We start from the raw sequence: 25311 nt of genomic DNA, 5'->3' as shown, positions 1-25311 counted from the left end.
CATTCAACAGTTTTTCAATGGCAGTTTGTCGGCATTTAAAGGCCTGCGAACCTGTTCTTTTCGTAGGTTCCCAGGGTGTACCACGGAATATTTAGACCATCCTATCCTAGTAAGCCTCGTGATCATCCAGTTCAGTTGGATTCAAACTGTTGTAACGCATACACCTCAACTGTAACGATCCGTTTACTCTTTAAACTTGCGCAGTACTCGTCTGTAGGTTTTTGAGCTAACAAGTCTTACACTTCTGTTCCCTGATTGCACTTAACAAATAAAAATGAACCGAAAAAGTGATTCGTGTTTAACAGATCGTAAATGTTTTGAAGCTCGTGGCTCCGAAAGCAGAAAGGTAAAAGAAATGGACATTTGAATTTCGCAAATAAAATAGTTGTTAACTTTGGCCTTTAAAAAAAATTGAATTATAGGTGCGCAAACCTTTAATGGAAAAGAAGCGTCGAGCACGCATCAACCAGAGCCTAAATGATTTGAAAGATCTTCTCATGGAAACGGACAGCGTAAAAAAAGAGGTGTGTATTATACATATTGCATTCGTTTACATTATATTTTAACTGTTTAAAGTGTTATTAAAAACGAAGCTGGAACTAAATAAAAATTTTAAATTTCAGGGTTCCCGACCGGCTAAACTGGAGAAGGCCGACGTTTTAGAACTAACTGTAAACTACGTCCAGAAGCTTCACAAGGAACGACGTAATAACATGCGGGACAATTCAAATGATGGAAGCACTAGCTGCCCGATCCCTAATGGTTTTTCGCCAAGATCTAATCAATCGTCAAGGTTTAAAGATGGGTTCATCGAGTGCGCTCGCATCGTTCGAGAAGTTTTACACAATCAACCCCAGCAAGCAATGGAAGGAGACCTGCAAAAAAGAGTCGGCCAATATCTTGACCGATGCTTAACTAATTTAGTTCCCGAACTACTGACCAACCGAAAATCGCTTTCACCTTCGCTCGGAAGCGACTCATGCACATCGTTTGAAGAAAAATACATGGACCCTTCCGAATTTGTCATGGACAGCTCTTCACCTGCAAATCGTATTTGTTCATCACCTTCAACATCGGAGGAAAGTCGGGACTCGTGCTCTCGACGGTCATTTTCAAACGAAATCAACAGCTTTGCTGATTTAACATCAACGCCGAATTCTTCACCGAGCAATGCGCTCAACGTGATACCGTCTCGCTGGACTTGCGGTTTCAAGTCCGTTCCATTCTTCGGATCTCCTGATTTGTCAGCTGAGAACTTGAATCAAGGCAACAAGTGGGAAAATCATCAGGTGGTCCCTTCTTCAATGTCATGCGAGAGAAAATGGAAGACGAGCGATGCCAATATCGTGGAACTTTTTGCATGTGGTGTCCCATCAACCAGCGCTTTTCCATCAGATTGTTCTTCCAGCTCTTTGACTTCCAACCAACACTACCAACATTCACCCGAAGTTATTTATCGACATCAAATCAGCCTGTATGACGATCATATTTCATCACCTTCCTTGAAATCGGATGCGGATCGTATGAAAGTATGGAGACCTTGGTAAAACTCGGTAAAACTACGTGATAATGGGTGTCTTGATTTGATTTTGATTTAATTGTATGTTTACTTTCTTACCGAACAAAAATAACTCATAATCGTGATTCATGAATTGTACATAAATGAGGATAATAAATAATATGCCATGTTATTCAAACGAAGTTTCATGTTATTCCGTCCTAGTTTGAAATGCAGTGATATACTGTCAACAGTGATTTTTCAATTTTCCGGGACATTTTGATATATAATGATAGCTGCAGTTCCGCATGAATGGTGTTTACGCTGGATGTGCTGGGAAAGACGGCACAGTCAAACCTAATTTACGCTAACTTAGCCAACAGCTAATATTAATATTGATACAATTCAATTATATAGTCAGCGCTGGCATTACACTGGCTTATACATTCGCATATAAGGGAGAACAAGTTATGATGCTGTATATAGAAATTTCAGCTGAATTTATTAAATGCGCACTGAGCTTTCTCGGGTTAACGATGTCGATCTTTACTCTGTACAATAAATCTAATCTACAGAATTCATTCTGTAGTGAGCCAAGGAAACGTAATCGTAATGTGTATAACATTCGTAGGTCACAATCAAGTTTTCTTACGTACTGAATAATTTTGACTTTTTCTTTAAATAACAAAAAAGGCCAGCGTGTTATCACTAGAAGTTTCTACATAATATATGACATAACTCTCCTGCCTACGGTAATCATCCTTTGGCATTCACTTTTAATGCTTAATTTTTTTAAACATATTTTTAAAATAACTCTGGTGCTCAACTCTCGAAAAACCATAATTCTCCTAAACACTACCATTGCTTTAAATGAAAGAATGGAAATGGAAGTAGCCTAGTAAGGAACGAGGAAATAGATGCTCGCTATTCAGGTTTCTCTCGCGCAGTATATAGTACGTACGTCTTTTTTACTCTCACGGCAAAAGCACAGCAACCTGATGCGCTCGATGGAGCTGTGCGGCTAAAAGGCCTGTTCACAAAAGGCGCTTTCTATATAAACGATCTCCTGAACATTTGGAAACCCGATCTTCGTAGATAACAACAATCTCTTCCCCTCTCTGAGGTCATGACCGTTGGGTCTAGTAAAGGTCCCTCACGTCGAGAAATATCCCTGTGTACACTTCATACAGCGATATCTACGTACGACTACTATATCTACCACGAGTGATAAGGAAATCAAACGAGATATCCGATTTCAACATGCCGGAAGTGGCAAACGATTACTTAAGCTGTCCCTTTTCCATTCTTTAAAGTAAAGGACTGAGGATGAGCTGGAGCGTTGAGCTCGTTCATTGAAAATGTGAATGAAAAAATGGCAAGTTAAGTTCTAGTGAAATGGGACGTTAGAGAAAGAAGGAGAAGGTTCTCTTTACATTTCTATTATTCTCATCGAAATTCTGAACCGGACATGAAAACCGTTGATAACGTCCGTAAGTAAGCGACTAAATAATGAACAAAGCATGACACACGGGTCACGACATTTTGTCGGGGAGTTGGTAACTATTTTCTGTTTACAGGACTTCATGGATTTAAGAAAAATTTACATGCGCGTTAACGTTTGAGCCATTCAAATTCAAGTAAAAAATGCAATCCAATTTTTCCGAGCCAAATTCAGAAATCTCAATCTATAAGAATTTTAAATCTTATGGAATTCTGTACATTAGTGTGTTATTTAATCGAAACATCAGTAGTTAAACGATCTCGTACAAAAGTGAAAGGCTTGGTGAAGGTATAACTAGATACAGACTGGACACTTGCATGTTAATAAAGCTATTGGGATTAATTAATTTACTGAATGGCACATGGGCATTCCAGATACCGCTCAAATAATATGTTTTGAAAACTTGATGCTTGAAAACTGAAAATGGCTGAATAATAATATTTTTTATATGGATCAAAAATTAATTAATATGTTTATATTTTGGGTAAAAAGACTTTATTCCTCGTGATTTATTCCTAAATTTATTCACAGGGCGAAAAAAGTGGGATTTTTGGGACAGAGGTAATAAAGGTTGAGTGGACTAATAAAGAGTGAGTCGGGGAAAGTGGAACAGGGAAATCTAGAGCAAACACGTATATCAAATAGTTCTTTTTTAATTTGAAAATTTTTTCAAGCGATTGGCTGGCGTAACATTCTTGATCATATTTTCGTTCTCAGACAAGTGTTCTTGTCAAACCACGAAGCATGAACACTACCCAATGGCTGTCTTAATTTTTGGATTGTCAGTCTGTTTGAGTTTTTTTCTTTTTGCATATGTGGTAGGATAGAGACACGGAGACAATGATTAGGCATGCATTGAAGAATAAAACAATAGCCGTGTTTGAGCTCAAGTGTGAAATTGATAAATTATTTTCAAATTTATTTGCAACTTTTGGTTACCAGATGACAGGTCGATAGGCTCAAGTTCCTTCACCAGGTGGTGCTTCTGCAGTTGTCGACAACTGTTGTTTTGATTAAAACTTGAAAGAGCAAAATTGGACGAAATTAATAACTGTACAACCGAATTTTTTAAACTTTGTTGTTGCTCTACATAAGATTGAAATGGCATCGAGTTCATCAAAATCGTCCTTAAAGCTAATGGGATCTGCTAAGAAAATAGATTCACCGCTAGCTAAGTACAACAGTGCTGGACAGCTGACTTGCATCGTGTGTAATAGCGTTGTCAAAAATGAATTGGTCTGGACTGCCCACGTCAATGGAAGACTACACCGAGAAAAAGTGCTTTCTTTGAAAAATCCCAAAGTTGAAGCACAGTTCACCAAGCCTCAAATTATTCCTGCTGTCAAACGGAAAGCAGACTCAATAACTACTAATGGTTCCTCAGCTTCACCATCCAAGAAAGGAGTTCCGAAAGATTTTTTTGATAACCAACCTCCTAATTTCATTGCCCCAATGCCAATAAAAAGCATCCTAAAAAACTCAACAAAACCCAAGTATGATTCTAATGTAGTCAAAATTGAAACACCTACCTTAATTGAGGACATGGAAACTGACGATGCACCTGAAGTGTCCTCTCAAACACCAAGTGGAACTGAAATATCCACTTCACAGCCAGGAGATGCTATTTCTTCTAATGCCATACCTGAAGGATTTTTTGATGACCCTAAGATGGATGCCAAGGTTCAATGCCAAAGACTTTAATGTTATTTCTACTTATTATTTAACCTAATATCTTGATATTTGTTTATAGGTTCGCCAAATTGAATTCAAAGACCCTGTAGAAGAAGAGTGGAACAAGTTCCAGAAAGAAATTGGTGATGAAGTTACAGCATCAGTTGCCATCCAAGAGGAAGATCAGGAAGAATCTACAGCTGAAAGACAGCTGGAAGAAATTGAAGAGCAAATGATAAAGTGGGGGAGAGTTCTTGAGCTGGAACAAAAGAAAGAATTGTATGGCCAGCGTGTTCGAGCTATTCGTGAATCGATGGTAGAGGAGAAAGAGACAAGTTCAAGCGACGAGGACGACGCTGAAATGGACAAATTCTTTGATTGGCGATCGAAGGCTACATGATCATTTGTCCACAAACGTCCTGCAAAATGTTGATGTTAAATATACCGGAAAGCACGATTTGATAGTTAGATTTATAATGTATTTCAGTTAACTGAACAACATCTATTGCCACATCAATTATATTACGCATATCCCGCACCACTTCGGCATTGCATCATTCCGAGAAAAAAGGAAAACATAAAACTTTTGCTAACTGAAGTCCAATAAGGACGATGAGCACACATGACGAAATAATAAAAAAAAATTAATTGTGGAATGGGAGCTGATGAAAATTCTAGTGTAGGGAGCGCTTTGACACAGTTTCCAATCATGTCTTCGAAAATCACTGCACCTCGTTCATTCCAGCAGCCATGTGTCTGAAGCGATATGCGACTGAGAATCCCACAAGCTGCAGAAAATAAAACAAAAATTATTTAAATTTAACAATTTAGATAAAACTTAAGAAAACAAAGGCAATAATAATAACGCTAAATTTAGGCCTAGCTACGGTAAAGCACCTACAAAAAATGAATTCAAAGAACCGTGTCCAATAAGCTCAAAGCAAAACAACACATAAGCCATAAAATGATGAACATGTTAGTTATGGAGGAGACCAGTACCTTGAGTCCTAGGAATGAGTGTTATGCAAAGATGGTAAGTGTGAAGGAGAAAAAAGGGTACGGTAAAATGGAATAGAACAAACGGGGGATCAACGGCAGATGGATTCGTAGGAAGAATTTAGAGAAAAGCACCGGGGTGGCCCTTTGGGTCTTTCTGATTGCGATAGCGTACGGTCAACCACACTCCAACGAACTGTAGAACGCAACATGGAGACAATGACACACAAGAAAAAAGATTTAATTCCACCTATCGAAGGCCGAAAATTATTTTACGTTAAGACTTCGGCAACAGTTTAATGTGCAGCCCCCAAATAAAATAGGGTGTACAAAGTATTGCGACAGTTCATGCAATTTTAATTAAGCTATGATGCCTCTAATTCGATATCAATTAAGTAATGATAACTACGATTTCAGAAGGAATTTCATTGGGAGCCTTCGTTTGTGAAAAATAAGCATGTTTCTCCTTACAATATTACGTTTGAATACTTAATGCTATTTACATATCACATAAGCAATGTTGAGATCTGAGTTAAGTGTTAGTAAACATGTAGGAGTTACTTATATATAAACTAAAAGAAAAGGCAATATTATAATTCATAATTCAAAATACCTCAGTGAAGCTGAAGAATAGACCAATTCCACCTGACACACGGAAACCATAATTGATCATATTTTCAAGTGCACTCTCACACGTTAGACAAGTAGGGCATTTATCCGCGCATTCGGTACCCGAATCAGTGGTATTGTGGAATCCACAACAATTAAAAGCGTTCTGAACATCTGTTTTAGTGGCATTGTCAGCACTATTCCAACCTGCTACAGCTAAAGTTTTCTGTGGGGAGAGAAAAAAGGCTAACATATGTTGTTAATGAAAACAAGATATTTACAATTTACCTGAGTATCTGAATTCACAGCAAGGCAAGCACAGGCTATGGCAAATTGGATGACAAACAAGATGAAAAGGACCACCATATACTGAAAAGTATAAATAATATAAAATTATACATACCCAAAAGACACCAATACTAACAAATTTATAAACTTACGAAGAAAAGAAGCACTTGATGATGTTTTACAGCTCCAATCAAACCCATTATGGCAATTACCAAGAGAAATATGCCACATGCTACTATCCCACCAATAATAGGTAAGCTAGTTACCAAATTGGCAGCTTTCCCATAGGTAGCTACTCCAATTAGGATAAACCCAACTAACTAAAAAAAGAAAAGTTTTACCATTTGAACATAACATGATGATGTAATAAAACTTACAATGTAGAGGATATTGAGAGCAATAAGTGCATTTTTGGAGAACTTAAATCCACCACACATTTTTATGAAATTGTTGAGGAAATTTCTGAATTAACTCTGCACACGACTAGCAGTCACTTGACTCACTTCCTGAATGGTGAAACAAAGGTATTGATTAAAGAACTTACACTAGGTTTATCAGTTTTGTTATCTATCCTATCCTATATGTACACAATGCTAAATTTTGTAGTGATTACTCAACTGTCTTATCAACAGATTCATAAGTCAAACTCGAGTCACACTTGCACCTTATTGGGACAATATTAGTCATAACAATTTAAATTTTACAATTAAAATCAATAACAGTGACATGTTTTTAAACCTTTAAAAACTTAATAAAAGTAAGTGTGTCTTCTCAAAAAGTCGCGATGACTTTTCGTTAACCTTATTACTTTATTAGTTACATTAATCTTCTGTTTACTACAATAAAGATTTTGCTTTTCTTATTCTATAGTACTTTCCAATCTGATTTACTCAAAGCAACATAACAAGAACATACAACTATATCTATTTTGCCATTTCCTTTATACAGTGTATGAAAAAACAACTTACAATTACCTAGCTCAACTCTTTGAGTCACTTTAGAAATGATTGTGAAAGTTGGAAGGATTGGAAAGCAGCTGTTCTGATGACTTCTCTACTGACGTCTGTACGCCAGACGTTGCCATTCGCTTACGTTGACAGTTCTTGGATTTCATGATATTTATTCCTTGACACAATCCGCGACATCTATCGGCAAATATGTGAAGCAAAATCATATGTCAACTATTTGCCTAATTTGGTGATCCGCCATTTTTTATGTTTATGTTTTTGTACTTGGCGTTGGCGGTATAGTCGATTTTGGAATAAACGAGTGAATTTGCGAAAAGACCTGCGACGTGCTCATATTTTGTTATTCTTTGGCGTCGTGAGAGTGATATTTTGCATGCCATGTCAACACTTTCAGATTCTTTACTGTGTTTTCAGCATTGCAGTAAAATTAATGTGTTCTGTTTTACCATACCCAACAACTGTCCAGCATGTGAAAATGAGTTGTCTAATACAGATTTGACCATACCACCTTTTCGGTAAAGTGAATTCTTTGTTTCCTTAAGTAAGTTAAAATTTACTTGAATATAAAATGAATAATACTAAGAATATTGTAAAAGAATAATAATTAGTTTCATTATGCTAGTAAAAACAGTGCAATTATTAATAATTCAAAAAATTTTATTGTTTTTCTGTGTTAATGTAGAGTTCCAAGTCCTCTAACATCAGAAGCTAAAAATTGCAGTCTTTTGATAAAGCCAACATTTGGAAATTTCATCAGGTTTGTTTAATGACTTCAAAATTGCATGTATAATATGCCCTACAAATGATAAATATTTATTTCTGAGCCTCTGAGGCAATAAGGCAGAATTACATTTTTAAGACACTGCATTGTTTCTACTGCTACAAAATTCTCACTATTTACATTTTATTGCAGAGATTTCAAAAGAGGTGATGTGCTGCATATTGCTCTTTCTAATTCAGAGAGCAAAATATTTGAATTCAATGAAAATGGAATAAGCTCCTCTAGTTTTGGTTCCTATTTGAACTGGACAAATTTTCTTTCTGTCAGCCTTGCCACATTACCTTACACATTTTCGGAATTAGATAAAGTTTTGGAAAATACCATTACAATGGATACTTGGGCGGCAGAAAGGTAATATTTTATTTATACAATGCCGTGTAAAAAAGGGATTTCTTACAAACATTTAATTTATCAATCCGCCATTTATGTGCACCTAGATATGATGAAGTTAACAACAATTGTTTCGACTACGTGATATCTGTGTTAAATGCGGCCAATAACAATTCCAATTTGACAAAAATTCAATTAACACAAGAGATCATCTCCCCAGCTATCAACAGAACCATCCGCTTACTTTCTATCATTAGAAATGTATCGCAAAACGGTTTCTTTCTCCAAGGTAACCATTTTGAAGAGCCTTAAATAACCAGTTGATGTCTATTGCCACGGTATTTGATGTATATTGAATAAACGAATTCTGATTTTTTTTTTCAATATTCTTTTTAATTTCGCTTTGGTTCCCATCTTTTTATATAATCATCGAAGTGACGCTGACATCTAACAATCATCCATAGTGAAGAATATTGGATGTTATTTTTTTCTAACTGCTCCAAGCGGTCTTTCAAGGTATCAAGTTTTATACACAGCAGTCGCGGGGTCATAATAATGAGGCTTGGATCTACACATTTATCTATGAAATGAAGAAAAAAGTTACTATTTAACATCAACATTTTTACTTATTTTTTTCGTGGTTTTTGCTTTAAATCGAACTCTATTTTCTTACCTATCAAAAGAAAGTCCATATTAGGTTTAACCTTTCTTATTGTAGCTCTCTGTAAGTTAGGGAAAACTTTCATCATTCTTGCAACAACCGAAGGGTCACACTTAAGTCGGGTGACCAAGTATGAAGATAAGTTGTGATCAAGCTCAATTTCCTTCCTCTCTTTCCAATATTCCTGAATATGACTACAAGAATTTGGGTTTCAATATATTTTTATTATGAAAAATTATTTAGCATATGCTTTACGTTTTAAAAGACTCGATGCGCGCTCTAAGAACCCACGGTTTTACGGGTATCTTGGATTGCTGTAGAGTCTCGATACGGTTTCGTAATTTAACAGGGCGGTTTCGCAGTACCCACAAATCATTTAAAAGATCCTCTTTCTCCACTCCAGCTTCTAAAAATTTAGTTTGAAATTGACCTCATTACAAAGTCTTTGGAAATTAATTGTTTTTCTCTGTAACCCACCCAGACAAATATTTACTCCTTCCTGAATTCTCAAGTAAGACATACTCATAAGGAAGCTTTTAGTTTCTAGTTGATTCATAATTTCCCCAATTGGAACCTAAAGGACATATATATATAATTGTTGATAGAATATAATTGTGAATGAAATTTTGAATTACTCAACCTTCAAAGCATGTGCCAAGAAATGAAATTTTGATGGATGTTCACACTCCATAGCTTCCACTTTCCAATTAGACACAAGTTTCTCAATTTTTACATTTGGAAACTTCAACAAGCATGCACAAGCATTGACATTTTGTAAGTCATTGAAGGTCTTTGAGATGATGTCTATCTTTGAATTTATTTCCTCTGCATATAAAAAAAAGTTAAAAAAAAATGTGTTGTTTTATTCTTGATTTTAACACTTACCAGGAGATATGGATATAAGCCATGGGTATTGCATAAATGTTTCCTTTTCCAACCCTTTAGATTTTAAATATGCAAATGTTTTGTGAAAAAATTCTTTCCACAAAAATGGGTAGTACTCTACAATATGCTCTGCCTCTTGCTCAGAAAGCTTAAATATTTCACACATTAATGCCATGAAATGTTGAACCCGTTGCTGGTAACTGATACAAAAAATACCTAGTTATTTATACAAATCTTGATCTGCAATGAATATCATTTGCACATACATGAACTTAAAAAAATAAATAAACCCACATATTTTACCTTCCATTCCATTCCAATTCTTTGAAGTCAAAATAGGTCTCATCCACAGCTTTACCAAAATTGGGAGATTGGATTGTCTTTATTTCTAATAACTGACGTGATGTGAGGATTCGGCGGGTAATTAATTTCTTTAAAAAATTCGTTTCTAGTTTGGCTCGAAGTAATGGAAACTGAAAATTACTTGCTTTAACGCTTTGCATTCTAGCCCCATTTCCGAAACGAATAAAAATCCTCGATAGTTGAGATCTCAATATCATCTTCCTTGTCTCAATATTTCCTTGTTTAAATTTCTATTGCAGTAATGTTTCTAACTTCACCTAGAAGCTAGAAAAATGTTAGTCACAATCGCAATCAAAAAGTCCGAACTATGAAGTCCGAGATGTTTACGAAACTAAAGTTGTCTGCTAAAGTGTTGCCGCTACTTTTATTTCAAGTTGGTTTTTATTTTTGACTTATGTTTTAGCTTTTACTACTTTAGGCTAGGTAATGACTTATAGAGTGATGATAGCTAATGAATTTAAACACTCTGATTTTTAGGCAAAAGCTTATTGAATTGTAAATTATGCATCGATGTTATGTGTAACATTCTAAAAAAGCGTAAAGGACTAAAGGTAATGGCATTCGTTTGCTCGGAAATTCCAGTATGAAATAACTTCATTTTTATTTGTGATAATTAGCAGGACTTCACACATAGACCCATTCGCACCCACTAACAATCGAAAAAATGATAACCTCCGGAGAGCGATAAAAGTATGTACCTCTGGACTCGAAACACACTTATCATTCATTGCGGAAGAAAGAAAGAAAAGTGTTGCGGCAGCTTCACAAGGTTTCAATCATTTAGTACAGCACAGCCTTTTGACAGGAGACCCCATCAGCAAAGGCAACAATTCCGCTTCCCATAGGGTCTCTTCTCTTTCTATCGCTCAGATCGGAGGAGTATATATATATACAAAGAGAGTTTTTAGCCAGATGGACAAGATGAGCAGCTGAGAGAAAAAAAAATGCCGAATTTTAAAGTGCAGTAGAACAGAAAACGAGAAAAAGTAAATATAAGATGGGGAGTCAAGACAGAAATGGGTATGCTAAACAAGAGTCATATGATCAACTCTGTGAGCGTCTTTTGTTCCTAGAATTGGTCACGGTTCTTATCCTTTGTACAAAAATCGCTGTTGACCAGCGGCAACAACCGTGAAAACTCTGTCTCTCTCCTCTACTTCCATTTTTCTAGTGTATAAGTAACACGCAAAAAATGGCAAAAGTTAAGGAAAAGCTCACAGGACTGAGAAGTCATGCGAGATAGGAATAAGTATCTTTCTGTCCTTCGGTTCTCTCCAAATATTCCTTTTCGATCAGAATGTCAATACATTTCTGTATAATAACAATAAAAACTCAAGTTAATAGAAATGAAAAATGACCGACAGCGTACACAAAGATATTACCTTAATTATGTGCACTCTTGGCTTGAAGCGAGACGATAGCTGATTAAGGACCTCAGCCAGTAACTGTTGATGTTTAAGTACTTTGCGCATCTTCATGATGCGTACAATTGCCGCTTGGATCAGTAGCTTTCGATCCTCTTCTAAATGCCGTTGCGTGGCTTCTTGCTCTTGTTTCAATTCAGCCTTCATTGGAATGTTGATGTTAACACGCAACTTTTTGCTATGAGAGAGAACAGTAAAAATAAAAAAGTGTTAATCACAATTTTGTGAGACATTGAGAAAAAATACAACGCTTTCTCGTTGATAAACACATCGGAAAAGAATTGGTACTTACTTTTTGTATCCAACAAAGAGAGAGAGCTGAGAAGTTTGTTGCAAATCATTTTCGTCGTCTTCGGACGACAAGAGCTTCGATTTTAAGAGAATCTGCGCCACCTGTTTAAAAAATCTGTGAATAAAAAAAATTCTCTAATATTTGTTCAGTAGAAGTTACCTGCAGTAGTAAATCCATTTTGATTCCAGTTGCATCACTTAACTGATTGGCTGTCCAAGATGTTGAAACATTGTATTGCAAAAGTACAGCCATTTGTAAAGTTGATGCCTATAAGAATAAATGGTGTTAAAAATTTTGTTAATAACAGTTAACTAAACCAAATTATCAGAAACCTGAAGTGTGTATCTATTTTTGAAACAGTTGGTGACTAATTCGCCTTTAGACATTTGATAGAGCCAGTGCAGTTTGCGCCCACTGTGCTGGCTGCTGTAAAAAGTAGTAAAACGTTGGACGGAGCGCTCGAGTTCGGATGGAAGAGAAAAATTGACTGATTGCTGAAACGGCCAAGAACCAGATGACAGGACCTGTTGCACATGCGACGGAATTATATTTAGAAAAATATAAATGTAACGATTAAGGGATTCTCAAATCTATTTTTGACACCAAACAAACCTGAATACTGAAATCGATGTCGAGTGGTTCAGCAGAGTTGGCCAGATGTCGCTTAAATTGTTCGTTGAGATCTTTACTGACTCCAATGTCTTGAAACATACGCTGAAGCTTCGAAGTATACTCGAAGCCACAGGCTTGCTTTAATTTGGAGATCATTGATGCTTCAGCGTCGTCTGAAGCCGACATATGCTGCACCAAACGCTTAGCCAGCATTTTGGAGTAGAACCTTTGGAATACGTCTTTGTCTTCAATATACTTGAAGACCACCATCTGTGTACAGAATTTGATTGAGTTTAAAAAAGTAAATAACAGAAAATGTAAAAACTGACCACTTGATTTAGCGTATCCTCTAACTCGGCCTCTTCGGGATTTTTCGCGCTCTTTTTCAGCAAAAGATCACAGTATTTGGCCAGTAGTTCTGGCGATTTCGACGAGGAGTTGGCGGCCTTTGTCACGGCATTGCTATTGATGAACTTTCCGCAAGCTTTGTCCAATGCAGCCACAAATCCGGCATCATTATGGAACGCCGACATAACGAGGGCGTTATATTTCCGGTGGACATCCAGTATGGTAGTAACGTAAACCTTTAGAAAACATTCGTAAAATTTATTACAATTCTTTATGTCTATGTTCTATGTCTAAAAATGTACACCGTACCTTAGGATCATTGTGGGCGGCTTCTCCTTCGCGTTCGATGGCAGACAAACCTTGCTGGGTTATGTGATCTTCAAGAAGTGTTCGCAATTCTGTTAATCCATCTGATATGCGTGAGACCAACTGGTACATTCTTCCGAGATCATCATGCTTGTCGTCTGCAAGGAGGTGTTGAAATTCCGCCTTTTAAAAGAGAAGGAATAATTAGGTAATCAACACAGAAGACAAAATAAATTAAAATTAAATATCACAATATACCTGAAAGATCTCTAAATGTTTTTCTATAAGGACTTTTTCACAAGTTTTGCTCAGCTTGTCAAGGGTGGCTTCATGCAAATAAGTCTGCACTCGTTTTTGCTCCTCAGCTAACCGCTGTTCGGCACGTTTCATGTACTCAGTCACTGGGTTGTGCCGTAGAAATTCAGCGCTTTCCCGGGTATAGAAGCGCTCTGTATCCTCTAAGAATGAATTCTCGAATGAATCTTTATACACCGATAAATTCTGCCCCTTTGCCGTCTGATCCTCTTCGTTCAAACCTAATGAAATGTCGATTTTAATTAAAGTTCCGAAATTCTCGTTCAAGGAATTAAAGCTATCACAATACCAAGTTCAACGTAGCAGTTCATCACACCACTAACTAAACGGGTATTGATAGGTTCACCGTTTCGTTCTCGTTCAATTAGTTTCAGCACAGCATTCGTAACCTTTAAATTCACAAGTTAGGTGATTTTATTATTCTGTAAAGAAAGAAAATTGTGCTTTTCGTGTTATACCTGTTTGTGAAGATGACGAAACAAATTCTCTCTCCATGTCACAAGCGCCAACTGATAAATTTCGTAAATTCCTTTCTGTCCTTCTTCACATTCTCGCTTCACCCAGTGTCTATTGCAATAAAAATTGGCATCAGAAATAGTTATGCTTAAACTTCACTAGATGTGTTTACCGGTTCAAATAGGCACAAACTCCATTTAAAACCTTTGAACTAAACTGATACTCCTCCCATTGCTGTGTATAAAACTTGAGAACAGGCTCATCCATGTAGTCAACTCCATTCTACCAAAAGGATAAAAACATATTATTAAAGAAACATTCACCCATTTCAGTTTAGAAGATTTTCATTGGGTCTTACCTTAAGAACATTGATTAAGTGAGACTTGAGGTAGTCTTTTAATCTCTTATACAGCTCATGGCCCACAAATTGAGCTCCACCAGAAGCCTGACTCTTTTTGGCTTTACTGGTAGCTGCAGATGGGATAGAAACTGAATTTCCTCTACCCCCCTGATTATTTACGTTGGTACAATAATCATATACATGCCTGGAGGATTAGAACCTACATTAGACAACAGATTTAAAAGTGAAAAAAGTAATATTACGTGTAAAGGTCCATATATTGCTTTTTAGACATCGCCTGTTTATTGTAAACTTTTTCAATGCCTTGTAAGAGGTCCGACCAAATTTGATCCAGATCAATAGGTGCTTTAGACCCATGACTACTTTGGCCACGTTGACTGGACATGATTGCACCTACAGAAAGGAGTACAATGTAATTTATTAACTGAAACTCTACCCATTTCTTAAATGCAACAAATTGTATTTAGGAGAAACTAACAACTGGTATCATTAAGTAATGTTTACATATGAATATAACTTGACTTTCTCAGAATTTTATTCCAGAAATTAAAAAGTATAATTTAAAAATTTGACAAAGGATTTGAATTCAAACAGTTGACGATTTTTAAAAGATAAAAAAAAAACAGTCGTTCAAGTTTCTAGCAGCAGAAATTCCCTTAGAAACTCATGGCAAAGCATCAGGCTTTCACCATGGAACTTCAGTTATACAACTGGTCACTAATTCGTACATCAACATAAATCATAACTACCTGCATTTGCTATTGTTTATTTAATATTATCGATATGTTATAACTTACGTTAAATTGAAAATAATTAGCTGCAAGTGATCTACGCTGATTGTTCCCAACTTGACGAGTTTTCAGCCTCTTCCTCAATTATTACATACAGCGTTGTCACTTTGCAAATATCACAAAGGAGAAAAGAAAAACAAATCGCCATAGAAAAAAACGGAGTAAAGCAGGCAATCTAAATTCTATATATCGAAATCATTTCCGACTTTTGCTTAACTACGTCCTGATCATTGCGGATTTGCGGTGAAGCAACATTCGTGTTGAAGGGTAACGGTTTCTTATCTACTTAGGCTAATACGTTTAGTAATGCCGTATGCGGGTAGTGCACATTTTTATAAAAAGGTGAATTGAAAATCAAGCCGGATTGACATATTTTTCCTAGTTTGGCGTCGAGAAAGTCCAATAACTCTGCCACAGGGGAATCCCCAAATAAATTTTTCGATAGAAGTATTCCTTTGAATTTATTGTCTGCGTTGTGAAATGTAGGCCTAACATTTCGGTTATTTTCGCAGTATTTTCATCCTTGTTTCATCTGTTTTCGAACATTCCAACCTAAAGCTCCCTTGCTGGTTGAGCAATTCTTACGGTAAAAAAAATACGAAAGATGAAAGAAATCGAAAGAAATAATAACGATATTGGGATAGGATGTAGTCATCTTTCTAACCCGGCAGATAAGAGATATGTACTTCGGCCTAATAAAATTGACACGGATTAAAGTTTTAGGACAAAACAAAGTTATATTTAGGAATGTGGACCATCGCTATCGATCGCTGTATCAGTTCTTTAGTTGCTCCAAACACGCAATCTGTTTCAGTAAGTTTTCGATTAAAAGTGACTGTTTTCTAATACATTTAAGCATTATAGGGACTTTATTGCTAGGGTGGTCATCTAATTTATGTTGTTTTAATAGCAGCAGGTCCGTCTTGGAATGTTCTAACTTTTCCGCCAGTTTCTCCTTATCCGATGTAACAACGCTCAGCTGTTTCGAGATTCTCTCGATTTCCTAATAGACGGAATAGTTATAATTTATTACTTTTTCTTTAACAAGCCTATTACACGGTACCTTTTGGAAAGATTTCCGCGATTGCTCTTCAGATTTCAGCTTCTCCAATACAGCGGCCATTTCTTTCTTGTGAGCTTCATGAAGCAATTGCTTCGATTGAATTGCACTTTTCATTTTTTTCGAATTTTCCCTGAGTTGACTCAATTCTTGTTTCTGTTGATCTCGTTCTTCTTCCTGTAGATAGACCGTTGTCACAAAATTACACACAAAAAAAAAAAAAAAATATACTAACAAATAATTAATAAACGAACCGCTTTTCTTTGTTGAACCCTTGCTGATTCCAGTTCATTTTGAATGTCGCGCAAACGTTGAGTTAAATCTACTATGATTTGATGTTTGTTTACTGCAGATTTTTCCCGAGGCTCGGATCGCGCCAATGAGACTGATGCGTCCTGTGATGTGTTCTTATTGCGATCATGTAGTTGATACGATGCATCTGTTTGGGATTTTTCTGTGAACTGGCATCATTACAATCGTACAAAAGAAAAAAAAAATTATCGAAATATTAAATTCTCATGTAAATATGCAAAAAATCTAATAAGGGATTCACATTTTATTCTTAAAAATACTATGCGACAAAAATAAAAAAAACTTTAAATTGTGTAATTGATCAAGAGAATCAATTAAATACTCGATAACAAAATTTACATACGCTTTCGGAATTTTTTGAATTATTTAGTTTGTTCACTAAGTCGAACACTGCACTCGTTTTTTGTTCTATCTGCTGATCTGGATAAAGGAAAGATTTAATATCACACAGAAACCACTGAGATCATAATTAATTTATATTAGTTAACATTTAACAAGCGTACTAAGGTTTTGGTAGTGTCGGATGCTCGCTTCGAAATCAGCACAGTCTGCAAGTGGTTTGTTTCGTAATAATGGCATTTTCACGTAAATTTCTTACTTCTTTATAAATTACGAGGGATTGGAGATAAAAAAAAAACTCAAAATTATCTGCAAGTACAAACTAACTAAAAAGAAAGATGCAGAGAATTTCTAATATCTGATATAAAATGAGAGCAGAAAACATATTTAGGCTAAATAACAACGAACGTTGCCTCGGCAACCTCTCGTAGAAAAGCAGCTGATCCGACTTGTACATTAATTTGTCCTAGTTTGTGTGTGAGGCGTTGAGTCGAAGACTTCTATTCGGTTATTGAAGACCACAGTGAACTTGTTTAAGAGAAATTCACAAGTATTCCATGTAACTTAACTTTATAGTCTTTAAATCCTCAAACCCATTCTTAGTGGAATGAGCACAAGTTCATCCGTCGTACAACTGGGTGCCGTTTCGTCCATGTCAGGCCCACATTCAATCTTGGAGATTGGTGAAAGAAAAGAAAATAAACACACACCTTCAGAACATGATACATCAATACAGCAAGAAGGCTCTTCTCTCATGGAGAACAATCATATCAAGGAATCTGCCAGCAGTTCAACTCCTGTGAACAAGCCTAATCAATCATCTGATCCAAACGATTGTGTTCCTGAGGATGATGAACTCGGTTCTGAAGATGTTGCTGCAGGCATTAGTAATAAGGATAAGAGACCACCTCCTCTTGAGGTATGTTACATATTTATACCTTCAAATTGTTGAGATCTGCAAATTTTTGGATCTGGGTAATTGTGCAATACCAGTATTAATGAACACACAGTCAGGGTGTTGCAATGTCCTTGGTCTGACATAGATACTAACTGTCCCTTCATGTATACATGGAATCTTTAAAATAACATATTTTATTCATTAAAATACTTAGATGGCCCAAGATCCTAGCCTCGCAGCAGGGGATGGTCCTAAAACTCCCCTATCTCCACGAGCTAGATCTGCTGGTACATTAAAAACAGATCGAGAAAAGAAACTTGGCCATCGGAGAGTAGGAGAGGGTGGTGAAGTCACCTACAAAAAAGTAAGTGACCACAATTGTATTGCCTACAATAATATAACTACATGCTACTTATTAATTATTTAGATACACACTTCACAAATTATGGGCTCCATCCAATTGGGTATCAGTCATGCAGTTGGAGGCCTGGCATCGAAACCTGAAAGAGATCTCTTGATGCAAGATTTCATGACCATTGAAACAACAAACTTTTATTCCCAAGGATCACAACTGACTCCAGCACATCATTACTCAGATTTTCGTTTCAAGTCATTCGCTCCCATCGCCTTCCGATATTTTCGTGATCTCTTCGGTATTCAGCCCGATGACTTTCTGGTGAGTTAAAATGATGCAATTGGTTATTATTAATTGCCCTGATACTTATTGTGATTTTTTTTACAGTTATCGCTCTGTAACGAGCCGTTAAGAGAATTGACTAATCCGGGAGCTAGTGGATCTATTTTCTATCTGTCCGCCGACGATGAGTTTATCATAAAAACTGTACAACATAAAGAAGGAGAATTTCTTATGAAACTTCTACTTGGTTACTACATGGTAATATATACATCTTCATTATATATATCAGTGCAAAATCTTTTATCTCTTCTTATTTTATTTTTCTAGAACCTCAATCAGAATCCTCGGACGCTACTGCCAAAATTTTTCGGTTTATATTGCTACATATGTAACTCGAAAAACGTGCGGATGGTAGTAATGAACAATTTACTACCGTCTTCTATTAAACTACATGAAAAATACGATCTCAAGGGTTCTACCTACAAGAGAAAAGTACGAATTTTGACCTTTGATAAATAGTTTTAAATCTATTTTTTATAATGACAATTTTCTCCCTTTTGCAGGCCTCGAAATCGGAAAGAAGTAAAACAGTTCCAACTTATAAGGATTTGGATTTTCTGGAATTGCATCCCGACGGAATTATGTTAGAAGCAGATACATACACCGCACTGATTAAGACCATTCAACGAGACTGTCGTGTTCTGGAAAGCTTTAAAATTATGGACTACAGTCTTTTGGTTGCAATTCACAATCTGGATCTGGCGGCTAAAGAAGAAGCCGAGCGCCGTCGCAACAATTCAATTGGCGAGGAAGATAGTGGAGAAGAGAATGGAGCTGTGGCTGGGACATCCTCTGGAGCGACGGCTCATCCACCACCTCTAGTTCGTAGCCGTTCCATCAATCGTCAAAAATTGGTGGCTCATTCCACTGCTTTAGAAAGTATCCAGGCAGAAAGTGAACCCATTGATGAGGAAGATGATGTTCCGTAAATATTTCAGAGCTCATTATATAATTTATCAGTAGTTTATTTAACATTCTATTTTAAAATAAAACAGACCCGGAGGCATCCCAGCTCGTAACGCCAAAGGTGAAAGGCTTCTCGTATTTCTAGGTATTATCGATATTTTGCAGAGCTATCGACTGAAGAAAAAGCTTGAACATACACTCAAGGCTATGATTCATGACGGGGTATGTTCTGACTTTTGATTTTCTCATTATAAAGTTTTCTTGTGAACAAAACATTTTTTTTATTTCAAACTTTATTTTGTCTTCCATTTTCATAGGACACAGTTTCAGTTCACCGTCCTGGCTTTTATTCGCAGCGTTTTCAAAACTTCATGGCCAAACAGGTCTTCAGAAAGGTGCCCTCGCGTAAGTCGAAATTGCTATTAAATGTCAGTAACAGAACCTCATCCAAAGATTTCATACCTCGAATGTGATGTTTGGAATTCTTTACCTATCTTTTATTCTAATGTAACGATATTAACTCCAAATGAAAGATGGGGTTTCCAGTTGTCTTTGAGAGACAATTTTAATTAGCAAACGTAAAAACGAAGCAGCTTATTCCTTTTATGAAAATATTTCTGTCGATCGGGATTTCTCTGTGTCGTTCTCGATTTGTCCTCCTGTCTCTTTGATTTTCTCGGTCCTATTCAAGTTTCCGTGATGGGTTTTGGAACTGTATCGTTATCCTCCTCCTTGCCTAAATGTGTGGCATTCCGTCTGCTCTTACGTTTTCACGGCCTTTCTCAACTTTATGTCTTTCATACTCTTTTCTCGTTTTCTGCCCCTCTAACTTATTGCTCGAAAAAATACCGAATCAATTTACAAAAATCGGCTCGCAGTGGATTTGCCAGAATTTAAAGGCAAACATCGTAAATTCCGCAACTTGGTATCCAGCTACTTAGGTAAATGCTCCGTTCAGAAAAATTCCAGCGTTATGAAGTTTTCTACTCATCTATTCCGCACTTATTTTTTTTTTCAAAATCTATCAAAAAATATTTTCGTTTTCGTTTGGCGTTCATGGTTAGTGTTCCCAGATTCGTCGCACAGTGCACTTCGCATGTAATTTTTTTCTTTTTCGTTTCGTTTGCCGTTCGATGGAACCCGAACATTCAACTTCTTGCACTTTGTTCTCGATCGCGTTCGTGTTATGAATATGCCGATTTCGACAACATTCCATTTTTTTTTCACTTCGATGTGTCAGTTACTGATAATTTTTTACGTTACGTTATCGACGAGCATTCGTTTCTTGATTTTTTCCTCCCTCCTTTCGTTTTTTTTCGTATTGTATCCGAGGCGAAAGGTCTTGATTTCGATTCCTAAGCGATTCCTAAGTTTTTAGTCGAACTCGATTTCTTAGTCCCTTCAGTAGTTTTTGATATTACGATATCCTGCTTATTATTAGTAGACTTTTGATTTCTAAAGTCGAATTTACGTACTTTGAACATAGAGTCTAAAAATCGTTCCCGCAACAATTTTATTTTTCTTTATTATTATCTTTATATTTTCCTTGTTGAACTCTGATTTCGGTTGGTTTCAGTGACCTTTTTTTCTCTCTCTCTCTCTTACTTCTGAGTCATCATAGCGACGATTGAATATTTTCGAACGACTGATGCATTTGAATTTTCCTCATTTTTTTGTTTTTGTCTGTCTGCGATCTCAGCTTTGAAACACTCACCTTCTAAGAAGAAACTGACAGCTCGGACACGAGCAACCTCCGTCACGGATAGTGCAGCTCCGGCGAATTACGACCAGCTCGCCATCAGCCAGGAATCAGGTAACCTACATCGTCATTGCAAACCAGCCCACACAATCCAAACTTAGCGAAATCTGCCTCTATTCCAAATATGGCTGTGTTGTACTTTACTGATGCCCACGCGAATTTGCCGTGGATTTCACTTTGTCCCGAGTGCTTTCTCTCTCCAGCCTTAGTGAACAGCGTAGGCGCTTTCAGAGTTATAGTTAAAAAAAAAAAAAAAAACTTCAGAGAAAGTTTGCTGTTATTGTTGTCTGCTTTCGAATCGCCCAGCGTCGGATACTGGTTCAGCTTTGCCACATCCGACAGGAGCGAATTCATTGTCAGGACCAGCACCTGCAGTTACGTTCAACAATTCAGTGGGCGGATCCGGTGGTTCCAGCGCTGCCGGAAATAGTGTCGGGGGTGGCGCTGGCGCTGGCGGAAGTTCCAGTACGCCCGTCAATTTGCCAGCTGTCCTTAAAGATCGTGTGCCAAGCAACTTGAGGTTGGGTTCGGGGGCCGGAGCAGGCTCCAGGGGTCCACCTCCACCTGTTCCTCCGCGTTCGCCTAAGCGAGTTAACATTGCCGTGCCAACGTCTCAAGGAGGTGTGTCGGCTGGTCCGACTAAAGGTGACAAAAAAAAAAAAAAAGCATCGGCTCCTGTATTTATACACCATCACGCATCGATGGAATTTTTTTTTCTTCTTCTTCTTTGGTTTGATCCATTTTTGCGAGTTGAGCATGACGTTATTTTGTTCGGTAAATGTTAGTGTCGCTCAGTTCGTTTCGGCGTTTTATCCAATCCCTTCTCACTCCCCCCCCCCCCAGTTTTCTTTTCGTTTTATTACACGTGGGTCGTGCCAACCCGCGTGTATTGTATCGTTGATTTCCCACCGCGTTTCCAGAATTAATCGTTGATACCCTGAATATTTTTTTTTGACTGCTGCGTTTGCCGTGAAATTGTGTTTTTCATTTGGTTTTGTTTTTGTTCGGTTTGTTGTGCCTAACATTGAAACTTGTTGGTATGCCCTTACGATGCAGCGACACGTAGTTTGCTGTTCTGCTATATTTGCATGTAGTTTGCGGTTTTCCAAATGTCGACCTCGTCGTGAGTCGCTACTTAACTTCTCTAACGTGCCATAATTCTGTCTCAACCAGTGTCTTTTCGACCACGAGCCAGCAACGAAGATGGAGAATCTCGAAGCCTCCCTTCATCTTCTTCTTCGTCATCGACTCCCCCTCCCGCCTTTGAGGAAGTTCTTCGTTCCGGGCCGGCGGAAAGATCCCGAGATCAGCCATCCATCGTTCAGGGACGAACCGGCAGCAAATCTGTTAGTGCTCCAGCGAAGAGGAGCACCGAGACAACTGTAACTAGAACTTGGAATTCCCACGCCGAAGCCATCAGGTGAGATCTCCATCTTGAAATGGTTTTGTTTTTATATTCCTCAAAAGTAGAGGGCGATCAATTTAAAAGACACCGAAGACATCTTTGGTTAGGAATCCGCAAGGTGAACGTTCCGGAAAAGAAATCGAAACTTCAGTTATCAGTCATACCCAAGAGCTTGTTTGTTTGACAAGTCATCATGTCTTCAGGTTAGAAATCGAAGCGCCAAGTTCCGATTTTCTCTTAGCTCATTGAGGAAAAGGCTAACAGTACTCCGGAATCCCTTGGCATTTGCATGTTATTAACACGAATCGATATGTTGTGCATATACGTGGAAAATTTTTTGGGGATTCGTCTTGAGGGTTTTGGTGGATTGTGTGCACGAACTGGCAAAGTATTGAGGTACTGGTCATAATTTTACTAACGATGTCTAATAATAGCTCAGAAAGTGAACCAAAGGCTTTCAAGTTGTGCTCGCTGACTCCTTGCGTGTTGTCTCTAATCTAATTTTTGTATTGGCGATTTTTCCACTTCAATGCCTGTGCTCGGCGCGCCTGGTTACATAAGCAGCATGTCGGAAGTCCAGCTGGAGGTACGGTCGAATAGCAAAGCGTCATCGCTGGGAAGCGGGGAAATACTACGAATGGCCAGCGGTGTCATTTCCGGAGGCCACACACCAACTCCGACATGGACCGAAGGAACGCCTTCGTTCACTGAATCGTCTTCCTCGGGTGAACTAGGTAATGAAAATCGATTTTTATTGGTTTAGCATCGGAACCCGTATGTATGGTTGTGTCGTCATTGCTTTTGAAGGGTTTTCAGGATCGCCGAAAATGAACCAAGCGTCTAGCAGCTCTGTCCGCTCCCGCGCGAGAGTCGTCCACGAAGAAACATCCTCCGAGTTTCATCAGGATCATGAAATGGTGAGTTCCGCTCGCATTCCGTGAACGCTTTTCCGCCGGCAAAATAAAAACGGACCAGCATCAGAACCAGCTAAAAAAAAAACAACGAACCTTAAAGAAAGACTGCACGTTCCGATCAAACGGATCGTCCTTGCGAATTTCAATACGTCTTCCTGGACCCCCAAAACCCCTTTTTTCAGATTTTTAAAGCCTAATTTTCCATCTTGGTCTGCAACCTCATATATATCACAAGCCTCCACTTTGCTTGCTACTGCTACTGTTCCTCTAATAGTTTATGGCATTCGGACGAGAGAAAACAATTTCCTCGACCCTCCCTTCGTTAGTAATTTGCATATCGATGGATATCTTCTTGCCCCTCGCGTCAAGTAGCTAAGAAAAGATCCTTCCACTCTAGAGAATGGTTGTCCCCCGCAGTTCTCAATGTTTCTACTAGCTACTAAAAATAGTTGTGTTGATTTCGGACTTTGTACATTGAACCGTTTACAGACGCACCTCTAAACAGCTGAGACTTTTGTCGACGACTCTTGACGCCGGGAAATGGATGGCGTGTGCTGATGAAGAGAATTTACGAAAAACAAAAAAAAACATTTGATAAATGGTGGTCTTTGTGTATGTTTGCCTTCTATTTGCTTCGTCTCTTTGCGTACGATTTGCTGTCACTGTTATCACTACGTCTTATTTTTCGGTGGGTTTTCTCCTTCCCCCTGTCTTTTGTGTGTGTTTCTCTCTGTTTTTATGTAACAAAGAAAAAAGGAGATGAAGAAGAAAGTGAGATCCACTCGACGCGGTTCTTTGTGGAAATTCAACGTGAACACTGCCCCTATCACATGTGATCAGTGGTTTGTACATCCAGAGTTGTTATTTCCACCTATGAAAGATAGTTGTGATTCTCTCACTGGTTTTGGTTCCTTATTATTAATTTTTTTTTTGGGCTGATATGACGATCGTCGATGTTCTGAATGGCCACACATTTGGTTTCTACTTTGAAGGGGGAAAACAAAGTCGTCGTATCCTACTATCTCTCGTTCTCTGGTTAAATAATTGTGAATTTTTCATTCATTCGGTGGACTGGTTGCCTGTGGGCTTATTACGATTCCATATCGGGAGTCTTTTTTTTTCATCTTTTCATTCTTTATTCCTTTGTCTTTTCCGTCTTGACCTATCAAATCATGGGTTTTGATAGATTCTGCGTTTGCCCCACTTTTTTTTCTTCTGCGTGTGATGTCAGTGGATAATTATCTTCTCTGAAATCCCGTTTTAACAAAGCAATAACCGCCAGAGAGTGTTGGATCTGCTTTCCTGTACATTGATTGATACACCTTATCTAGCTCCCGATACCTAAATATCCTTTTACTGTAAATGAAATGCTTCAAGCAGAGCTTTTCAATTTGTCTAAAATCTCAGCGTGTCGGTCATGACGGTGCGTACTATGTAGTTATACACTTTCTCTTCCAAACCTCCCTCTGTGTCCTTTTCTCTCTTACTGTTAAACATTATCACAATTATCTCCCAGCTATGTTTAGGAAAGACTTCCATCTTATTCAGATTTTCCCTTCTTTCTT

The 25311-nt window shown here is 37.7% G+C and overlaps 8 protein-coding genes across 29 annotated transcripts; 4 read left to right on the top strand and 4 right to left on the bottom strand.

The window, feature by feature from the left end:
- The first annotated feature begins 57 nt into the window (after positions 1–57).
- Positions 58–1691, top strand: LOC124190566 (protein hairy-like). The gene is made up of 3 exons (XM_046583312.1): positions 58–346; positions 423–524; positions 624–1691. The coding sequence occupies exons 1-3, from the start codon at positions 275–277 to the stop codon at positions 1545–1547; spliced, it is 1098 nt and encodes a 365-aa protein (XP_046439268.1). The 5' UTR covers positions 58–274; the 3' UTR covers positions 1548–1691.
- A 1114-nt stretch (positions 1692–2805) lies between these two features.
- Positions 2806–5302, top strand: LOC124190563 (zinc finger protein 830-like). Its single transcript, XM_046583307.1, has 3 exons — positions 2806–2988; positions 3942–4679; positions 4750–5302. Exons 2-3 carry the CDS (start codon positions 4101–4103, stop codon positions 5068–5070), a joined length of 900 nt encoding a protein of 299 aa, XP_046439263.1. The 5' UTR covers positions 2806–2988; positions 3942–4100; the 3' UTR covers positions 5071–5302.
- On the bottom strand, positions 5128–7661 carry LOC124190565 (tetraspanin-31-like). Of its 4 annotated transcripts, none has more exons than XR_006873000.1 (7): positions 7538–7661; positions 6941–7069; positions 6716–6883; positions 6564–6644; positions 6280–6501; positions 5670–5862; positions 5128–5458 (listed from the first exon to the last, which is right to left on the bottom strand). XR_006873000.1 is itself a non-coding variant. In XM_046583310.1 (6 exons), exons 2-6 carry the CDS (start codon positions 6998–7000, stop codon positions 5393–5395), a joined length of 597 nt encoding a protein of 198 aa, XP_046439266.1. In that variant the 5' UTR covers positions 7001–7069; positions 7538–7661; the 3' UTR covers positions 5128–5392. The 4 variants fall into 4 exon arrangements, 2 of the variants coding, with proteins under 2 accessions (XP_046439266.1, XP_046439267.1); XR_006873001.1 differs by having other exon boundaries at positions 7532–7632; XM_046583310.1 differs by lacking the exon at positions 5670–5862.
- Positions 7662–7722: 61 nt separating this feature from the next.
- On the top strand, positions 7723–9026 carry LOC124190564 (MKRN2 opposite strand protein-like). Of its 2 annotated transcripts, none has more exons than XR_006872999.1 (4): positions 7723–8072; positions 8214–8288; positions 8445–8663; positions 8750–9026. XR_006872999.1 is itself a non-coding variant. In XM_046583308.1 (4 exons), the coding sequence occupies exons 1-4, from the start codon at positions 7910–7912 to the stop codon at positions 8952–8954; spliced, it is 636 nt and encodes a 211-aa protein (XP_046439264.1). In that variant the 5' UTR covers positions 7723–7909; the 3' UTR covers positions 8955–9026. The 2 variants fall into 2 exon arrangements, 1 of the variants encoding a protein (XP_046439264.1); XM_046583308.1 differs by having other exon boundaries at positions 7723–8046.
- Positions 8649–11001, bottom strand: LOC124190561 (transcription termination factor, mitochondrial-like). 2 transcript variants are annotated; one of them, XM_046583306.1, is made up of 7 exons: positions 10492–11001; positions 10189–10404; positions 9944–10128; positions 9781–9877; positions 9559–9709; positions 9316–9497; positions 8649–9222 (listed from the first exon to the last, which is right to left on the bottom strand). In XM_046583306.1, exons 1-7 carry the CDS (start codon positions 10532–10534, stop codon positions 9035–9037), a joined length of 1062 nt encoding a protein of 353 aa, XP_046439262.1. In that variant the 5' UTR covers positions 10535–11001; the 3' UTR covers positions 8649–9034. The 2 variants fall into 2 exon arrangements, with proteins under 2 accessions (XP_046439262.1, XP_046439261.1); XM_046583305.1 differs by having other exon boundaries at positions 10189–10388.
- Positions 11002–11127: 126 nt separating this feature from the next.
- On the bottom strand, positions 11128–15571 carry LOC124190560 (cullin-1-like). The gene is made up of 15 exons (XM_046583304.1): positions 15463–15571; positions 14908–15058; positions 14663–14849; positions 14477–14586; positions 14307–14415; positions 14138–14237; positions 13792–14069; positions 13537–13716; positions 13209–13463; positions 12880–13149; positions 12600–12791; positions 12427–12534; positions 12268–12368; positions 11934–12153; positions 11128–11862 (listed from the first exon to the last, which is right to left on the bottom strand). The coding sequence occupies exons 2-15, from the start codon at positions 15048–15050 to the stop codon at positions 11782–11784; spliced, it is 2334 nt and encodes a 777-aa protein (XP_046439260.1). The 5' UTR covers positions 15051–15058; positions 15463–15571; the 3' UTR covers positions 11128–11781.
- Positions 15572–16173: 602 nt separating this feature from the next.
- LOC124190558 lies at positions 16174–17476 on the bottom strand. The gene is made up of 5 exons (XM_046583302.1): positions 17332–17476; positions 17172–17248; positions 16771–16977; positions 16520–16693; positions 16174–16459 (listed from the first exon to the last, which is right to left on the bottom strand). The coding sequence occupies exons 1-5, from the start codon at positions 17405–17407 to the stop codon at positions 16232–16234; spliced, it is 762 nt and encodes a 253-aa protein (XP_046439258.1). The 5' UTR covers positions 17408–17476; the 3' UTR covers positions 16174–16231.
- Positions 17209–24644, top strand: LOC124190555 (phosphatidylinositol 4-phosphate 5-kinase type-1 alpha-like). 17 transcript variants are annotated; one of them, XM_046583285.1, is made up of 15 exons: positions 17592–18086; positions 18280–18429; positions 18493–18741; positions 18808–18960; positions 19030–19194; positions 19266–19687; positions 19758–19890; positions 19986–20073; positions 21368–21481; positions 21734–22072; positions 22601–22847; positions 22940–23035; positions 23397–23566; positions 23640–23749; positions 24236–24644. In XM_046583285.1, the coding sequence occupies exons 1-15, from the start codon at positions 17775–17777 to the stop codon at positions 24245–24247; spliced, it is 2760 nt and encodes a 919-aa protein (XP_046439241.1). In that variant the 5' UTR covers positions 17592–17774; the 3' UTR covers positions 24248–24644. The 17 variants fall into 17 exon arrangements, with proteins under 17 accessions (XP_046439246.1, XP_046439250.1, XP_046439249.1 ...); XM_046583291.1 differs by lacking the exon at positions 21734–22072; XM_046583288.1 differs by lacking the exon at positions 22940–23035.
- Positions 24645–25311: the final 667 nt, after the last annotated feature.

The sequence above is a fragment of the Daphnia pulex genome, chromosome 3, assembly GCF_021134715.1.
Source record: "Daphnia pulex isolate KAP4 chromosome 3, ASM2113471v1".
NCBI classification, from domain to species: Eukaryota; Metazoa; Arthropoda; class Branchiopoda; order Diplostraca; family Daphniidae; genus Daphnia; species Daphnia pulex.
The sequence above is the reverse complement of the archived record's forward strand: the minus strand, read 5'-3'. Positions and strand labels throughout refer to the sequence as shown.

What these genes read in the sequence shown, in the direction of transcription:
- LOC124190565 (XM_046583310.1), bottom strand. Translation starts at nt 7,000, where the DNA reads ATGTGTGGTGGATTTAAGTTCTCCAAAAATGCACTTATTGCTCTCAAT. An exon ending in CTCTCAATATCCTCTACATT is followed by an intron (nt 6,884 to 6,940) that starts GTAAGTTTTATT and finishes TTCTTTTTTTAG; the next exon opens with TTAGTTGGGTTTATCCTAAT. An exon ending in CTGTGAATTCAGATACTCAG is followed by an intron (nt 6,502 to 6,563) that starts GTAAATTGTAAA and finishes CTCTCCCCACAG; the next exon opens with AAAACTTTAGCTGTAGCAGG.
- LOC124190564 (XM_046583308.1), top strand. Translation starts at nt 7,910, where the DNA reads ATGTCAACACTTTCAGATTCTTTACTGTGTTTTCAGCATTGCAGTAAA. An exon ending in TTGACCATACCACCTTTTCG is followed by an intron (nt 8,047 to 8,213) that starts GTAAAGTGAATT and finishes GTGTTAATGTAG; the next exon opens with AGTTCCAAGTCCTCTAACAT. An exon ending in GATACTTGGGCGGCAGAAAG is followed by an intron (nt 8,664 to 8,749) that starts GTAATATTTTAT and finishes ATGTGCACCTAG; the next exon opens with ATATGATGAAGTTAACAACA.
- LOC124190566 (XM_046583312.1), top strand. Translation starts at nt 275, where the DNA reads ATGAACCGAAAAAGTGATTCGTGTTTAACAGATCGTAAATGTTTTGAA. An exon ending in GTGGCTCCGAAAGCAGAAAG is followed by an intron (nt 347 to 422) that starts GTAAAAGAAATG and finishes ATTGAATTATAG; the next exon opens with GTGCGCAAACCTTTAATGGA. An exon ending in CGGACAGCGTAAAAAAAGAG is followed by an intron (nt 525 to 623) that starts GTGTGTATTATA and finishes TTTAAATTTCAG; the next exon opens with GGTTCCCGACCGGCTAAACT.
- LOC124190558 (XM_046583302.1), bottom strand. Translation starts at nt 17,407, where the DNA reads ATGCCATTATTACGAAACAAACCACTTGCAGACTGTGCTGATTTCGAA. An exon ending in ATTCAAAAAATTCCGAAAGC is followed by an intron (nt 16,978 to 17,171) that starts GTATGTAAATTT and finishes TAATGATGCCAG; the next exon opens with TTCACAGAAAAATCCCAAAC. An exon ending in GGGTTCAACAAAGAAAAGCG is followed by an intron (nt 16,694 to 16,770) that starts GTTCGTTTATTA and finishes GTCTATCTACAG; the next exon opens with GAAGAAGAACGAGATCAACA.
- LOC124190561 (XM_046583305.1), bottom strand. Translation starts at nt 10,748, where the DNA reads ATGATATTGAGATCTCAACTATCGAGGATTTTTATTCGTTTCGGAAAT. An exon ending in GCTTATATCCATATCTCCTG is followed by an intron (nt 10,129 to 10,188) that starts GTAAGTGTTAAA and finishes TTTTATATGCAG; the next exon opens with AGGAAATAAATTCAAAGATA. An exon ending in TATGGACTTTCTTTTGATAG is followed by an intron (nt 9,223 to 9,315) that starts GTAAGAAAATAG and finishes TTCATTTCATAG; the next exon opens with ATAAATGTGTAGATCCAAGC.
- LOC124190555 (XM_046583284.1), top strand. Translation starts at nt 17,775, where the DNA reads ATGAGCACAAGTTCATCCGTCGTACAACTGGGTGCCGTTTCGTCCATG. An exon ending in GTGAAGTCACCTACAAAAAA is followed by an intron (nt 18,430 to 18,492) that starts GTAAGTGACCAC and finishes TTAATTATTTAG; the next exon opens with ATACACACTTCACAAATTAT. An exon ending in GATGAGGAAGATGATGTTCC is followed by an intron (nt 19,688 to 19,757) that starts GTAAATATTTCA and finishes AAAATAAAACAG; the next exon opens with ACCCGGAGGCATCCCAGCTC.
- LOC124190560 (XM_046583304.1), bottom strand. Translation starts at nt 15,050, where the DNA reads ATGTCCAGTCAACGTGGCCAAAGTAGTCATGGGTCTAAAGCACCTATT. An exon ending in ACTTAATCAATGTTCTTAAG is followed by an intron (nt 14,587 to 14,662) that starts GTAAGACCCAAT and finishes TCCTTTTGGTAG; the next exon opens with AATGGAGTTGACTACATGGA. An exon ending in CCGCCCACAATGATCCTAAG is followed by an intron (nt 13,464 to 13,536) that starts GTACGGTGTACA and finishes TGTTTTCTAAAG; the next exon opens with GTTTACGTTACTACCATACT.
- LOC124190563 (XM_046583307.1), top strand. Translation starts at nt 4,101, where the DNA reads ATGGCATCGAGTTCATCAAAATCGTCCTTAAAGCTAATGGGATCTGCT. An exon ending in ACCCTAAGATGGATGCCAAG is followed by an intron (nt 4,680 to 4,749) that starts GTTCAATGCCAA and finishes ATTTGTTTATAG; the next exon opens with GTTCGCCAAATTGAATTCAA.